The sequence below is a fragment of the Pyrus communis genome, chromosome 12 (genome assembly GCF_041283825.1).
Source record: "Pyrus communis isolate YQ-2024b chromosome 12, ASM4128382v1, whole genome shotgun sequence".
NCBI classification, from domain to species: domain Eukaryota; kingdom Viridiplantae; phylum Streptophyta; class Magnoliopsida; order Rosales; family Rosaceae; genus Pyrus; species Pyrus communis.
Window position 1 is genome coordinate 24,417,711 of NC_142576.1, and position 15,330 is coordinate 24,433,040.

The 15,330-nt window shown below is 37.4% G+C and overlaps 3 protein-coding genes and 1 pseudogene across 4 annotated transcripts; all 4 read left to right on the forward strand.

Annotated features, from left to right (window-relative positions):
* The first annotated feature begins 445 nt into the window (after nt 1-445).
* LOC137745838 (uncharacterized) lies at nt 446-2,818 on the forward strand. 2 transcript variants are annotated; one of them, XM_068485860.2, is made up of 4 exons: nt 446-1,147; nt 1,831-1,941; nt 2,059-2,139; nt 2,435-2,818. In XM_068485860.2, exons 1-4 carry the CDS (start codon nt 893-895, stop codon nt 2,507-2,509), a joined length of 522 nt encoding a protein of 173 aa, XP_068341961.2. In that variant the 5' UTR covers nt 446-892; the 3' UTR covers nt 2,510-2,818. The 2 variants fall into 2 exon arrangements, with proteins under 2 accessions (XP_068341961.2, XP_088537978.1); XM_088681852.1 differs by having other exon boundaries at nt 577-1,147; nt 2,426-2,818.
* Nucleotides 2,819-7,487: 4,669 nt separating this feature from the next.
* LOC148692563 (receptor-like protein EIX2) lies at nt 7,488-10,751 on the forward strand. Its single transcript, XM_088681851.1, has one exon. It carries the CDS (start codon nt 7,539-7,541, stop codon nt 10,584-10,586), a length of 3,048 nt encoding a protein of 1,015 aa, XP_088537977.1. The 5' UTR covers nt 7,488-7,538; the 3' UTR covers nt 10,587-10,751.
* A 49-nt stretch (nt 10,752-10,800) lies between these two features.
* On the forward strand, nt 10,801-15,327 carry LOC148692564 (uncharacterized). Its single transcript, XM_088681853.1, has 4 exons — nt 10,801-11,048; nt 11,779-11,899; nt 12,964-13,044; nt 13,234-15,327. Exons 1-4 carry the CDS (start codon nt 10,897-10,899, stop codon nt 13,252-13,254), a joined length of 375 nt encoding a protein of 124 aa, XP_088537979.1. The 5' UTR covers nt 10,801-10,896; the 3' UTR covers nt 13,255-15,327.
* Nucleotides 13,667-14,523, forward strand: LOC148692565 (uncharacterized; annotated as a pseudogene).
* Nucleotides 15,328-15,330: the final 3 nt, after the last annotated feature.

The following is a 15,330-nucleotide window of genomic DNA, read 5'->3' on the forward strand; positions in this document are numbered from 1 at the left end:
TTCTCAAATATATAATTTCTAATTAGTCCAATATATTTCATAAATTGTCTTCCAAAGAGAATCTCCACACCACATAAATAATATCCTCAACTTTGGAATCTTTATTGATGTAGAAAGCTACATCATAAGAAAATGTCCTACTGTAAAAGATTAGACTACCCACTCTATTTCTACACGTGTTTTTTACTTCTCAAACAGTCTTATTAGTTTTTATTCATTGATATTTTTCAATTCATTTGATTTGATAGTTAAAAATTAAAAAGAGTACGCGAGAAGTAAAATAAATGCGGATAACACCGCCCTAGACTATTTGAACTTCGTGTAAAATTACAAAAAAATTCTGAGCAAGGTAAATATTTCAAATTGGGGATTCAATAAAAAACAAGAAATTTGAAATTCCAAGGGGGATTTTTTCAGGTGGGGCCTACACAAACGGGTAGAGGTTGTGGTTGGCAGTTGGGTCATTTCAACAAAAAGCTTTTCCCAAATTCTTTTTCTAATTCTCTATTTTCTTTTTGCCCTTTTTTTTGTTCTTTAATCTTTATATTTATTCTTTTTTTCCTTTAATCTTTTATTATTATTTTTTGTCGGTTTATTAAAGAACACAATTAGCTGCTGGCTTTAACGCTTTGCAACGCCGGCCTCTCAGCCCCTCAGCCTCCGAGAGTTTTCTCTTCACAAGCGTTTAATCGGTTTCAGAGATTGAATTCGAGTCCTACAGAGCGAGCGTACCAGCAAGTATCGATAGGTTTGTGAAAGAACTAGAGATACAGTGTTGCACTGTATCCTCAAAAGCAAAAGGGAAAGAAAGAGATAAGAAAATATAGCGAATTTCAGGAAAAGGGTTGGTTTTTGTTTCTGTGGAGAGGAAGTAGAGGAGGTTGAAGAGAAGATGATGCAGACGGAGCAGTCTCAGGAGGCGGCTCAGCCGCAGCAGCAGCAGCTGATGTTGCAGAACTCCTCCGGAAGCCTCAGCTTCAGCAGCAACATGTCGAGGGAGGACGAGGAGATGTCAAGGTCGGCGCTTTCCACTTTCAGAGCCAAAGAGGAGGAGATCGAGAGGAAGAAGATGGAGGTCAGAGAGAAGGTTCAGGCTCAGTTGGGTCGTGTGGAAGAGGAGACCAAGCGTTTGGCCACTATTCGTGAGGTTTGTGCCTAAAAAGAAAGGCTTTTGCTAATTAAACGATGGTTTTTAAGGGCTTTTTTGTTGTGTATTTTAGGCTAAATCAAAGGGTTAGAAATGATTTTATGCAAAAGAAAATTGTGGGTTTTTAAGGGAATTTAACTCTCTGCAAATTCTGGGTGACAAAAGTTGAAGGAAAAACCTAGATCTCCAGAACATGAAATGAAAATTAATTGGGTTTTTTTTATCAACAATTTTCTCTGGAATTTTTGTTTTTGAATTTTCGGTTATGTATTTACAGAGGCCATGAACTCTTTGGTGGAAGTAATTCCATTTTTTTTTACTAATTTCCAGAATTTTTTTCAAGAGAATTATTTGTTTGTCTCGGCAAATCTGGGGTTCTGTACACAACAAAATATGGAATTTAGCTGAGAAATTTCAACAACAAAGTTTAAACTCTTTGATATGCCAAAAAACAGATTCTCTTCTTTCTCAAAACCCTCAAATTTGTCATATGTTCAGGTTTTATTTGGTCACTTGTTTATGTTTGCGACAAGAATATAAGTCCAAGGATGCCTTGTTGACAATATCTGTGTCCCATGTGCCTCATCTTCTGCTGGTTAAACCAGAAATATAGCCGTTGAATCCATTGCTAGCAATTAGTAGATGATTATTTTCCTTTTTGTCGTAAATTATGGAACTTCCAGGAGCTTGAAGGGCTCTCAGATCCGATGAGGAAGGATGTTTCACAAGTTCGTAAGAAGATCGATGCAATTAACAAAGAGTTAAAGCCACTAGGACATACCTGCCAGAAGAAGGTAACACAACTTGGATTTTTACCACATTCTGATGTTAATGTTTACTGCTATGCATGTGCAATTATGGATCAATTCGTGCGTGCTTGTGATGAATTTTGGGTTTGTAACTTTTCACAGGAAAAGGAATACAGAGATGCACTTGAGGCTTTCAATGAAAAGAACAGAGAAAAAGTGCAGCTTATCACAAAGCTAATGGAGGTTAGTTTGTTAAACAGTTTTTTACTTGGCATAGCTAGGGTTGCAATTTCATGGATGGGTTGAACTCGAATCAGTCTGGCCAGTTCGGAGTTAGAGTGAGCACGGTTGAGCCTGCTTTGACAAATTACCAGTCCTACAAAATTTGGGCTTACCTCCGGTTAGGAGTTCAACCCATCCAAACTCTCAACCGATGCTAGTTATCACTCATTATATTTTGATTCAGTAAAAGCGTACAAAGTGTTTACATAATTCAAGGTTTTGAGATTGTTTTGTTGTCGTGTTACATTTGATGCAGCTGGTGAGCGAAAGTGAGAAGACGAGGATGAAGAAGCTGGAGGAGCTGAGCAAGAACATAGAATCTTTAAAGTGAAGAAATAGCAGCCTATGTGGGTAACTGATGATCTGATTAGGTTTGTGTGATGATGTATTTAAGGTGAGTTTTTTCAATGCTTACATATATGGGTGGTGATTGGCATTTGGTGTAATTTCTAAGTTGGTTTGTTTCATTAATTAGTGTTTGGTAAAAACATTTGGCTGATTTAGGCAGGAAAATACCCTTTAAATTTAAACAGGTTTGTAACTAAAAGCATCTGGCCTTGCATTTTCCTTTAAATTTATCCATGTATCCAAACATTGTACTACACTACTTCCTAGTGTAATGTGGGGTTCTTTGAATTTATTCCTATTCTTTGTTTTATTTTTTTATGGATTGCAAAGGCCATGATATTTATGTAATAATGTGAAGTTTTATGAGTGATTTTGGGACAAATGGAGTGTATTTTGTTCAATTTTTCTTCAGTACTCCGCTCTATACGGAACAATTGCATTTTCTACCCCGACCCCCACAACACCATGGTCTTCTTCTCTCCTCTCTTTTCATGGATTCTTGTGACTGTAACCTCCATTTGCTGAGATCTCTCCCGGTCTTCAAGAACACCCAACCACGTTGAGTCTATCAAAAAACCCACCATCTCCATTTTCCAAGTTTTCCCTTTTCTCTCCAAATATTGGATGTTTCTGCTCTTCTGCTTGGTTGGTTTTTTTTTTTTTCATTTTTTTTGGGGAAAAAAAGGTAAAGAAAGGTTTTTTTTTTTTTTGTTTTTTTTGGGGGGGGGGGGGGGGGGGTTGATCTGGAGCTTGCATGTGTACGGATTGGATGAGGGAAGAGAAATAAGGTTGAGAGGGAGTTTGTGTTCAGAGAAAATGAGTTGTATGTGGAGTTGAGCCGCTTCTGAGATTGATGAAATTACTAGTTTCCCAAGTGCTCCAAGGCCTGTCAATGGATGGGAGTAGGATTCCCTCCCCTTCTATTCCCATCCTCTTCCATCCCCTCCTCTCACACATTGCTTTATTGTCTCTATAAAAAAAAAATCAATATAAGATGTTGGCGTGGTTTAACTGGAACCGTTCAAGTAGGAGGGGAGGGAAGGGGAGAGAGATTAGGAGGGGAGAGAATCCTCCTCCCAATGGATGCTGGGTTTGCATTTTAGCATTTCATAAGAATTCACCTTCGGATTTTACATGCATTCCCTCTATTCTTCAGTCTCCATGTACCATTTTCAGTCGAATGAATTTAGTCTTACGTTGTCTCTCAGCTTTTGATGTTTTTCACATTATTGTTCTTTTGGTTGGGGGTTGTCATTATTTGTGTTTGTGTTTATGTTTGAGATGTACTAATTGCAGTATTATTTGATTACGGATTTGTAAACACATCATTAGAATGATTAGCTTGATATTTAGGATTTGGTTGTCTACAAGTTTTTTTTGGACCTTTTACCCCTTTAAATTTTGCTCCTTCCTCTGACAATTCATAACTTCGCCACTGACTAAAGACAAACACGTATTTTGTTGGGGCTTCACTTGTTTTGGTCTTTCAAAGGAAGAAGAAAGGATATTGCGGTGTACTGGAATACAGCGACATGATATGTGGATTGATTATTAATGTTATATTCTAAAGTATAAATTGGATCGTCTACTCGTAATATAACATGTGGATGTGTTCTAGTATGTTTCAATAATTTTTCTTGATGAAGAGCCTTTGGTTTGCTTTCTATTATGTTACTAGTTGCATGGAAGAGTGCATTTTGCTTGCTATCCTTAGTGGTCGTGAGCATTACCACTACATAAATTATGATTGGTTTAGTTTAGGTTTTGAGATTTAAGTAGTAGACAAATTTGATCACATTCATCGACAACAATTCATGTGGCGGTAATGCTCATAAAAATGCACTTTGAGTGGAAAAGCTAGGGTTACAAGACAACCATTTCACTGAATATCTTGCAATCTTTAAAACCCAATGCAATTGCTGAAAATTCTATACTGTATCGATGTATCGTACTACATGAAGTAACTGGGTTTAAACATTTTGAACCGTTCAAACATTGGTGCATCCTGTACAGAGATGATGTATAAAACCCCAAAAGGAAGCTTCTTGCAAATAACACAACGGTTAGGTTTAGTCAAGCATTGACCCCTTCCCCGAAGTACAAGCATGGGTTGAAGCATCTGAGGAGGGGAAATGGCATCACTTTTTCAAGCAAATTGAGACGCTAAGCTAGCCATTGCTATACACAGAATACATGCTTCACCTACACCTAACACCAAAAAAAATCCAAAAAGCAATGAGTGCTATTATGTCCACTATATTCTCTAATTTTTCACCCACTTTTTAATGAAGGTTTTAGTCACAAAGTTTATTCTATTGCAAGATTACATAGAAGGACATAAGCAAAATATAAAAAAAGTGTTTTTGTTTGGGAACTGAAGTGGCGTAGGCGACTTCGCCTCTCTCTGTATTTCTCAGGCACACCATTGTTCTCACAACCGAATTGAAAACCAAGCGAAAGACCCAAGGTTTAAGTGATGCTTCCCATTGATTGAGTAAACACATTATGCCATTTTTAGAATTTAAGGAACGATTCTTGATATGGATGCAAATAGTGTAAAAAATTGAACAAATTACATTCCTTCCTCCAGTCGGGCCAAACGATAGAACCTTAAAAGATGTAAACAGAGTTAGGGATTAGGGTTCTATCTTTGTCATCTCTCTTGCAATTTCCTAAATGGATGTGAATCAATAAACAAATTGATAGATGAATTAGTTTAGAATATCGCTAGTATTTAAAAAAAAATCGCAAATAGTAAGTCATCCTCACTTGGAATGCCAATTGCCTCTCTCGTCTCTTCCAATCCCTTTCATCAATTATGATATATGAATTTCCACGGCTAGCCATAAGGATTTTCCATTGGTGTGCCAAGACTTCCACAGCTAGCCATCTCATTCATGCATTCACTATAACTGCTCCTACACGGCTTCATTAAAATTTGGAAAAGTCCATAGGAAATCTCATGTATTCCATAATAGTGAAAAACAAATAAGAAACCAATGAGTGTAATAATGATTATTTTAGACTGTTAACAACAATTTCGTTGTTCAGAAAATTTGAAATAACGACACAACAATCATATCCAAGTAGTGACTACACGTCTACCAGTGTGGTGTAGGCGATGGACTTGCAAAATACAAGAAAATATCTAAATCCGTTTACGTAATTTACTACAAGAAAAGAACAATAAATATGATGAAAAGTTGTGAATTGTGATGGAACATGAAGACTCTTAATTCAAAGTCTCTGTTGCATGTGGATTTCAACAACCCATCACAACTAGATACAAGCTGTGTCGACAAAGGACTTGCAAACTTGTAAAAGGGGTTGTGAACAACCACCACTCATTTCGTTTTCCAATAAATCGGTTTCAACCTATGGAATTTAGGCCACTTAGTACTACGGTCTAGTGGTATTCCTCTTTGTTTGTAAGTGAGAGATCTTATGTTCGATTCTCTCCCAAGGCGAGTTTCAACAACATTATTGCTAGCCCATTGTGAGGCTAAACCCACCCCCTCCTTTTAGTGTAGAAAATATCACTTGTTAAAAAAACATAGGGAATTTGGAATTTAAAGTAAAACAAGAAATAAGACTAAATTCAAAACATGAAATAAAGCAAATCCTAATTGAAAGATGCAAACCTAAATCCATAAAAGCAAGGAAACCCAAATATATTCTCACACTTCCCTCTTTTATTATTCTCCAACAGGGTCCAAAACTGGGGTTTACATGGCATATGTTAAATCAGCAAGAAACCAAAGTGGTGTTAATTAGGATTATATTTCATAAAGATGATCATAGTAATCCTAGGAATAGTATGATTGCTTGTGCAAGAAGGAATCACAATTCTTGAGTGAAACTAATTTTAGTCAGACTAGTACACGGATATACCATGATCATCACTATATATAAAAAGGAAAAATAATTTATTTTTTTAAAGTACAACGATATATTACTCCAAGTGGATGTTGGAGTTCGACTAAACCAGATAATGGACAACTTAATTTAGTATCAAATTCACTATTTACAAGATTTGAACATAAAACTTCTCACTTACAAGTAAAGAGGAATACAATCAGACCGTAGTACTTCAGTGGCGAAAGAAAAAGCACTGAACAACTATATATATCTCACAATTAGCAAAACCTTTTCACTTCTCTCTCCCTCTCGTGCATACTATAGTCAATACCGACAATGCTTACACACTATATGCTTACATACGTATATGTTATACATGGAAGGACATAAGCAAAATATAAAGAAAGTGTTTTTGTTTGGGAACTGAAGTGGATTTTAGGAACAATTCTTGGTATAGATGCAAATAGTGGGAAAAGGGAAACGAATCACATCCCTTCCTCTAGTCGGGCCAAATGATAAGAACCCCCTAAAAGATGCAAATAGAGTTAGGAATTAGAGCTTCTGTCTCTGTCCATCTCTTTTGCAATTTCGTAAATGCATGCGAATCAGTGAACATGTTAATAAATAAATTAGTTGATAATATAGCTAGTATTAAAAAAAAAAAAAAATACCGCAAATATTAAGTCATGCTCACTTGCATTGCCAATTGCCACTCTCTTTTCTCTTCCAATCCCCTTCATCAATTATATTTATGAATTTCCACCACTAGCTAATCGGTGTGCAAAGACTTCCACGTGCAGACCCTTAATTCCAGTCTACCAGCATGTGTGGTGTAAAATATAACAACATATCCAAATCTGTTTTTCGTAAGCAAGTTGATAAGTTGTGAATTGTGATGGAACATGAAGACCCTTAATTCAACAACCCATCACAATCAAGTACTAGCTGTGTTGACAAGGGACCTGCAAACTTGTAAAAGGGGTTGTGAACACCCACCACTCATTTCAGTTACCCTTTTTTCTCTTCTCCATCCGACGACTTTCGTTTTCAGCTCTCCTACCTACATCGATAATCTTTTCCTATAAATTTGATATCGTACTAATTTTAGTAGCTAAACATCTCACCAACAAAGCAAAAAAAAATTGTGTGTAATAATGGATAGCCATTGTCACCTCAGTATTGCTCACTATTTGCTTCTTTTGCTTTTGGTCTCTTCCTGCATGCAGAGTACTACTAAACTCTGTTTCTGTTTGGCTGGTGATGAAATTTCAAGCAGTGTGAAGACAAATTCATGCATTGAGGAAGAAAGACAAGCGCTTCTTGTCTTTAAACAACATCTTGTTGATCATTCTGGTAGGCTTTCGTCTTGGGTGGGTCATGATTGCTGCCAATGGGAAGGTATTTCATGCAACAACAGCACTGGTCATGTCGTGAAGATGGACCTCCGGAATCCATCTGACGATATATATGGTGAAGTGTGGAGAAATGCTTCTTTGGGAGGTAAGATAAATGCTTCTCTGTTGAGCTTGAAACATTTAAATTACCTGGACTTGAGCCAGAATGTGTTTGATAGCAATCAAATTCCTAAGTTCCTTGGGGAGCTTAAAAGTTTGCAATATCTCAATCTCTCATATGCGTCATTTAGAGGAGAGATTCCCTCTTCTCTTGGTAACCTGTCTAGCCTAAATTTTCTTGATCTCAGGTGGAGCTGGAATGTGTTTGACTTATCTTCCAAAAATTTGAATTGGCTGTCTCACCTCTCTTCCCTGAAATACATTAATCTCAATGGCGTTGATCTTAGCAGCACAGGAGTCAGTTGGGCATATGATATTAACATGCTTCCTTCATTGTTAGAGTTACATTTATCTTGGTGCCAAATTGAAAGCATTCCACTCTCACTGCAGAGCATTAACTTCCTTCCACTTTCACTACAGAGGATTAACTTCACATCACTGTTGGTCCTTGATATGTCGTCTAATGGCATTAAAAGTTCTTCATTTCCTGGCTGGTTTTTTAATCTTACCAACCTCGTAACACTTGATCTATCCGGGAATGATTTCAGGGATTCTTTTCCAAGTGAATTTTCAAACTTCAAATCTCTGGAAAATCTTGATTTATCTGGAACAGGCTTAAAAGGTCAAATTCCTAAAGTCAGTGGAAATTTGTGCAAGCTAAAAGTCTTAAGTCTTTCAGAGAACAAATTTGATGGGGGGATTGAAGAGTTCTGGAGGAGTCTCTCAAATTGTCCAAGTAATACATTAGAGTCACTAGATTTGTCTAATTGCAAGATTGAAAGCCAATTGCCGGTCTTTTTAGGAATGTTTAAAAGTTTGCAGAATCTCAACCTTAGAGAAAACAATTTGTGGGGCTCAATTCCAGATTCCATCGGAAACTTGTTATCCTTGAAAACACTAGACCTCAGTTATAATAAGATGAACAGCTCAATTCCAAAAAGTATTGGACAACTCTATGAGCTAGTTTCCCTACTTCTGCTTGGTAATTCATGGGAAGGCATTCTAACGGAAGCCCATTTCATAAATCTTACCAGATTAGAAGATTTTGAAGTAGGAAATATAGACCGACCCATGTCCCTCATTCTCGACGGGGCTTATGACAGGGTTCCTCCTTTCAAGCTCTTCACAATTTATATCCTAAACTGTCGGATAAGTCCTGGTTTTTGGGTATGGCTTCAAACTCAAACTGAACTATCTGAAGTTATCCTTCGGGGTAATGGAATCTCGGATTCCATACCAGAGGAATGGTTGTTGAAGATATCGTCCCAACTTACCTATCTAGACTTGTCTTACAACCACTTTCATGGAAACTTTCCATCCCATTTGAAATGTCCAAATTTAACGTCTATTGATTTGAGTCATAATCAGTTGGAGGGTCCACTACCACTTTGGTGTTTCCCTAATGTCGATTCCCTTTATCTAGAAGGCAATTTATTTTCTGGGCCAATCCCCTCAAATATTGACCAAATGATGCCCAAATTGCAAGAATTGTTACTTGATGAGAATCATTTGAATGACACTATTCCTCCCTCTATTTGTAAGATGCAGAAGTTAAAAATCCTGTCTCTAAGGAGTAATCAGTTTTCGGGAGAACTCCCTCATGCATGGAATATGGAGAGCATTATGGTGTTTTTAGATGTTGGTCAAAACAATCTATCTGGTAATATTCCCACTTCATTGGGGGTACTACGTTCCCTGGAAATTTTAAAGCTCAACGACAACAATTTTGGCGGTGAAATTCCTGATGCCTTGCAAAATTGTTCAAGTTTGAGGAGTATTGATCTTGGAGACAACAAGTTATCTGGGAAAATACCTCTATGGATAGGAGGGTCAAACGTATCTAAGTTGTCTAGGCTACGATTACGGTCCAACTATTTTAGTGGATGTATTTCCCAGCAATTGTGCAATCTTCAAGGCCTTCACATCCTCGACCTTAGTCACAACAGCCTTTCAGGTACTATTCCCATGTGTTTGGATAACTTAACTTCACTAGTCAATGATGATTCTTCTTCTTATGAATACGATTATGATGTGTTGGAGCAAGCCACACTGACACTAAAAGGAGAAGAACTTGTGTACAACAGAACTCTATATCTTGTAAAGAGCATTGATCTTTCATCAAATAATTTACAAGGTGAAATCCCTGAAGAAATAAGCAGCCTCATTATGTTGGGCACCTTGAATTTGTCCATGAATCAATTAATTGGAAAGATCCCTTCCAAGGTCGGAAACTTGCGTTGGCTCGAAACTCTTGATCTCTCACACAACCACCTTTCGGGACAAATTCCTCAAAGCTTGTCATCTTTAACCTCTTTGTCCCACCTGGACTTGTCTTACAACAACTTGTCTGGAAGAATTCCTACTGGAAACCAGCTTCAAACGCTCAATTTTTCGTCCATTTATGTGGGCAATCAATGGTTATGTGGCGTTCCTCTCTCAACTAAGTGCCCTGATGACACTTTTATTGCTAAAGATGCAAAGGAGGAGAATGAAGATGGAAAGGATAAGTTGTGGCTCTATGTCAGCGTGGTACTTGGCTTTATCGTAGGCTTTTGGGGCGTTTGCGGCACATTGATCTTAAAGACATCGTGGAGGTATGCCTATTTTCAATTCTACGATGACATCAAAGATAAGGTAGCACTGGCAATTGCATTGAAAATGACTCGTTTCAAAATGTTTTTATTTTAAAGTTGGATTGTGCTAATATATAATGTGGTGTTTTTCTCCTTTTACTTTGTGTTTTGGTACTTGCAACTTATGTATTAAATAAAAGAATGTTTCAGTAAGTGTTCCCACAAACAATTATGTATCGGTTATCCATTTAATACAAGAATTCTATCTAGTTTGTACTTATGAATCGCATAAAAAATATCTATGTAATGTTGCAATTTAACAAAATAACATTACGAACTAGATAAGCACGCGTGTGTATTCTTCTCTTTTACACTTGAATGTCGTCCAACTCGGCGAGTGGTAGTCCACCTCTACCGCCTTCTCGATGCTGCCAAAACCATACAAAAATGGGAGGAAGAATTGGTGGTTCGATATCGTCGAGGGTTTTCTGGGATTCCTGTTCCTTGCAGAGAGAGAGGTGGGAGAATTCGATGGCGTCTTCTGGGTTCCTGTCCCTTGCCGAGAGAGATGGGAGAGGTATTTGGCGTCTGTTGCAGAAAGAGATTAGGGGTTTTGCACAGAGGGTGGGTGGGCGATTCAATTGAGGGGCTAGGGCTAGAGGGATGGGGGCTCCATCTCTATTCTCGCTCGCTGAAACTTTCCGCTCTTCAGGTAATCTCTCAGTTGAAAGCTTCTAATTATTTTTTTTCATTTGGGTTTTTTTTTTTTTTATTTGGATTTGTGTATTTTTTTCCCCAGTGAATTCGACATGAAATCAGAAAAACGGACTTAGTAAACAAATTGATGAAATTTTTATTTGCGTGCCCTGTTTTTGATTTGTTTGGTTTGGCTTTTAGAGAAATTTGCTGCTACCCTTGATTTTCCAGTGACATTTGTGCAGCCTGCATTTAATCGTATGATGATTTATATAAGCTTTTTCTTTGCACTCTTTTTTCAAATCTTTCAAATTGTTTATGTGCAAATGGGGTTGAACGTGTTAATGAGTGGTTGTGTTGTTTGCAACGAGCTCCGTTCAAGGTAATTTCATTTCTTATAGGCAATTTTCTCAAGATTTCTGGGTTTCTTTTTGCTTCTTCTCTGTTAAATTACTCATCTGGATGTTAATGTAGTTCAAATACTAAGTATTGTTCTTCAATTAATCTTACCAGAAAGCATATGAGAACGTGGCACACTAGTGTTCGATGAAATGTGTCTGAGAATCTGTCGATGAAATGTGTTCGATGAAAAGCTAAGTATTCCTCTTCAGCTCCGGCCCCAGGTGCGTGCAGGCGACGTGGACCTGGTCAACGATGTCTTCATTCACAGTTCCGGACGACAGTTCTGAAGCTTTGGCGATTCCAACTGAGAAAGAGGTCAATAACAGCAAGGTAACGGAATTCAATGTTTTGTGTTTGTTATAGAGGCATTTTTGCAACAGTATATCCGAGAATATTTCTAGATAGTCTGTCCAGATGGCTTAGAATGTGTTTCATGATGCATATGGCTGAAGCGGTTTTGGCTACATTTTGGATTGCCCATTAATTTTTTTGTTGACCTTGGCTGGTACAAATACATATAAGAAAAGTACTATCCTTTTATCAACTTTTAGTCAGGTTCAAATTTGGTATGCATTTGTATTCACGAGGCATTGGGGTAAAGTGCCTGTGTTCTGTGTTTTGTTGTTATGTTTTCATCCTTTTAAATTTTGTTATGGAAAGTGATCACATTTATGAGTGTCAACCATTTATCCTCATTCATATTCAAATGTAATATAATATCGATTTTGTAAAAACTTTTTGTCAATAATTTATGAATTTTTGTCAGTGAAACAATTTTCTAGCAGCATTTGATCAGATGCTTGTAATTTTTGTACTGCTGGATAATTATTTGTTTGTCTCAGCTAACAGAGTAAATATGGGTTTCTGTACACAACAAAATAGGGAATTTAGCCGAGAAATTTCAGCAACAAAGTTTAAACTTTTTGATATGGCAAAAAACAGATTCTCTTCTTTCTCGAAACCCTCAAATTTGTCTTATGGTCAGGTTTTATGTGGTCACTTGTTTATGTTTGTGACAAGAATACAAGTCCAAGGATGCCTTGTTGAAAATATCTGTGTCCCATGTGCTTCATCTTCTGCTGGTTAAACCAGAAATATAACCGTTGGATCATTTGCTAACAATTAGTAGATGATTAATTTCCCTTTTGTCGTATGGAACTTCCCGGAGTTTGAAGGGCTCTCAGGTCCAATGAGGAAGGATGTTTCACAAGTTCGTAAGAAAGATCGATGAGATTAAGAAAGAGTTATAGCCACTAGGACATACCTGCCAGAAGAAGGTAACAGAACTTGGATTTTTACCACATTTTGGTGTTAATGTTCACTGCTATGCATATGCGATTATGGATAAATTCGTGCGGGTTCATGATAAATTTTGGGTTCGTAACTGGTCACAAGAAAAGGAATACAGGGATGCACTTGAGGCTTTCAATGAAAAGAACAGAGAGAAAGTGCAGCTTATCACAAAGCTAATGGAGGTTAGTTTGTTAAACAATTTTTCACTTGGCATAGCTAGGGTTGCAATTTCATGGATGGTTTGAACTCGAGCCAGTCTGGCCAGTTTGGAGTTAGAGTGGGGGCGGTTGAGCCTGCTTTGACAAACTACCCATCCTACAAAACTCTCAACCGATTCAATGTTTTGAGATTGTTTTGTTGTGTTGTTACATTTGATGCAGCTGGTGAGCTAAAGTGAGAAGACGAGGATGAAGAAGCTGGAGGAGCTGAGCAAGAACATAGAATCTTTAAAGTGAAGAAATAGCAGCCTATGTGGGTAACTGATGATCTGATTAGGTTTGTGTGATGATGTGTATAAGGTGACGTTTTTCGATATTTGCATATATGGGTGGTGATTGGCATTTGGTGTAATTTCTAAGTTGGTTTGTTTCATTAATTAGTGTAAAACATTTGGCTGATTTAGGCAGGAAAATACCCTTTAAATTTATACAGGTTTGTAACTAAAAGCATCTGGCCTTGCATTTTTCCATGTATCCAAACACTGTACTACACTACTTCCTAGTGTAATGTGGGGTTCTTAGAATTTATTCCTATTCTTTGTTTTATTTTTTTATCGATTGCAAAGGCCATGATATTTATGTAATAATGTCAAGTCTTATGAGTGATTTTGGGACAAATGGAGTGTATGTTGTTCAATTTTTCGTTAGTACTCCGCTCTATACGAAACTGTCTGATGTTATTCTTAGAGGTAATGGAATCTCTGATTCCATACCAGAGGAATGGTTGTTGAAGATATCTTCCCAACTAACCCGACTATACTTGCCTTACAATCAATTTTGTGGAAACTTTCCATCTCATTTGAAATGGCCAAATCTAACGTTAATTAATTTGAGTTATAATCAGGAGGGCCTATTCCCATTTCGGTGGGCCGCTAATGTACTTGCCCTTTATCTTAAAAGTAATTTATTTTCCGGGCCAATGCCTCAAATATTGACCAAATGATGCCCGAGTTGCACATATTGTCACTTGATGAAAATCATTTGAATGGCACTATTCCTCCTATTTGTAACATGCATGAGTTGCAAATGCTGTCTCTAAGGAGCAATCAAATTTCTGGAGAACTCCCTGCATGGAGTGTGGAGAGCATAATGGCGTTTCTAGATGTTGGTCAAAACAATCTCTCTGGTAAGATTCCCACTTCATTGGGGGTACTAAGTATGCTGGAACTATTAAAGCTCAACGACAACAATTTTGATGGTGAAATTCATGATGCCTTGCAAAACTGTTCATGGTTGAGAAGTATTGATCTTGGAGACAACAAGTTATCTGGGAAAATACCTCTATGGATAGGAGGGTCAAACGTATCTAAGTTGTCTAGGCTATGATTACGGTCTAACTATTTTAGTGGACATATTTCCCAACAACTGTGCAATCTTCATGGCTTTGGCATCCTCGACCTTAGTCACAACAACCTTTTGGGTATTATTCCAATGTGTGGGTAACTTAAAATCTCTGGTCAATGATAGTTATGATCAATACTCTTATGATGGGGTTGAGCAAGCCACACTGACCGTAAAATGAGAAGAACTTGTGTATAATAGCACTCTATATCTTGTAAAGAGCATTGATCGTTCATCAAATAATTTACAAGGTGAAATCCCTGAAGAAATAAACAGCCTCATTCTATTGGGCACCATGAATTTGTCCATGAATAAATTGAGTGGAAAGATCCCCTCCAAGGTTAGAAACTTGCGTTGGCTCGAAACTCTTAATCTCTCACACAACCACCTTTTGGGATAGATTCCTCAAAGCTTGTCATCTTTAACCTTTTTGGCCCACTTGAAATTATCTTACAACAACTTGTCCGGTAGAATTCCTTCTGGAAACCAACTTCAAACGCTCAATGTTTCATCCATTTATATGGGCAATACACGGCTATGCAGCGTTCTTCTCTCAACTAAGTGCCCTGAAGATGACTCTTTTGCTGCTAAGGATGCAAAGGACAAGAATGAAGATGGAAAGGATAAGTTGTGGGTTTATGTCAGCATGGTACTTGGCTTTATCGTAGGCTTCTGGGACGTTTGCGGCACATTGATCTTAAAGACATTGTGGAGGTATGCCTATTTTCAATTCTTCGATGACATCAAAGATAAAGTAGCAGTAGCAATTGCATTGAAAGTGACTCATTTCAAAAGGTTTTTATTCTGAAGTTTGATTGTGCTAATATATAATGTAATGTTTTTCCCTTTCTACTTTGTGTTTTGGTACCTGCAACTTATGTATTAAATAAAAGAATCTTTCAGTAAGTG

What these genes read in the sequence shown, in the direction of transcription:
- LOC137745838 (XM_088681852.1), top strand. Translation starts at nt 893, where the DNA reads ATGATGCAGACGGAGCAGTCTCAGGAGGCGGCTCAGCCGCAGCAGCAG. An exon ending in GTTTGGCCACTATTCGTGAG is followed by an intron (nt 1,148 to 1,830) that starts GTTTGTGCCTAA and finishes TGGAACTTCCAG; the next exon opens with GAGCTTGAAGGGCTCTCAGA. An exon ending in TTATCACAAAGCTAATGGAG is followed by an intron (nt 2,140 to 2,425) that starts GTTAGTTTGTTA and finishes GTCGTGTTACAT; the next exon opens with TTGATGCAGCTGGTGAGCGA.
- LOC148692564 (XM_088681853.1), top strand. Translation starts at nt 10,897, where the DNA reads ATGCTGCCAAAACCATACAAAAATGGGAGGAAGAATTGGTGGTTCGAT. An exon ending in AAGAGGTCAATAACAGCAAG is followed by an intron (nt 11,900 to 12,963) that starts GTAACGGAATTC and finishes AACTGGTCACAA; the next exon opens with GAAAAGGAATACAGGGATGC. An exon ending in TTATCACAAAGCTAATGGAG is followed by an intron (nt 13,045 to 13,233) that starts GTTAGTTTGTTA and finishes GTGTTGTTACAT; the next exon opens with TTGATGCAGCTGGTGAGCTA.
- LOC148692563 (XM_088681851.1), top strand. Translation starts at nt 7,539, where the DNA reads ATGGATAGCCATTGTCACCTCAGTATTGCTCACTATTTGCTTCTTTTG.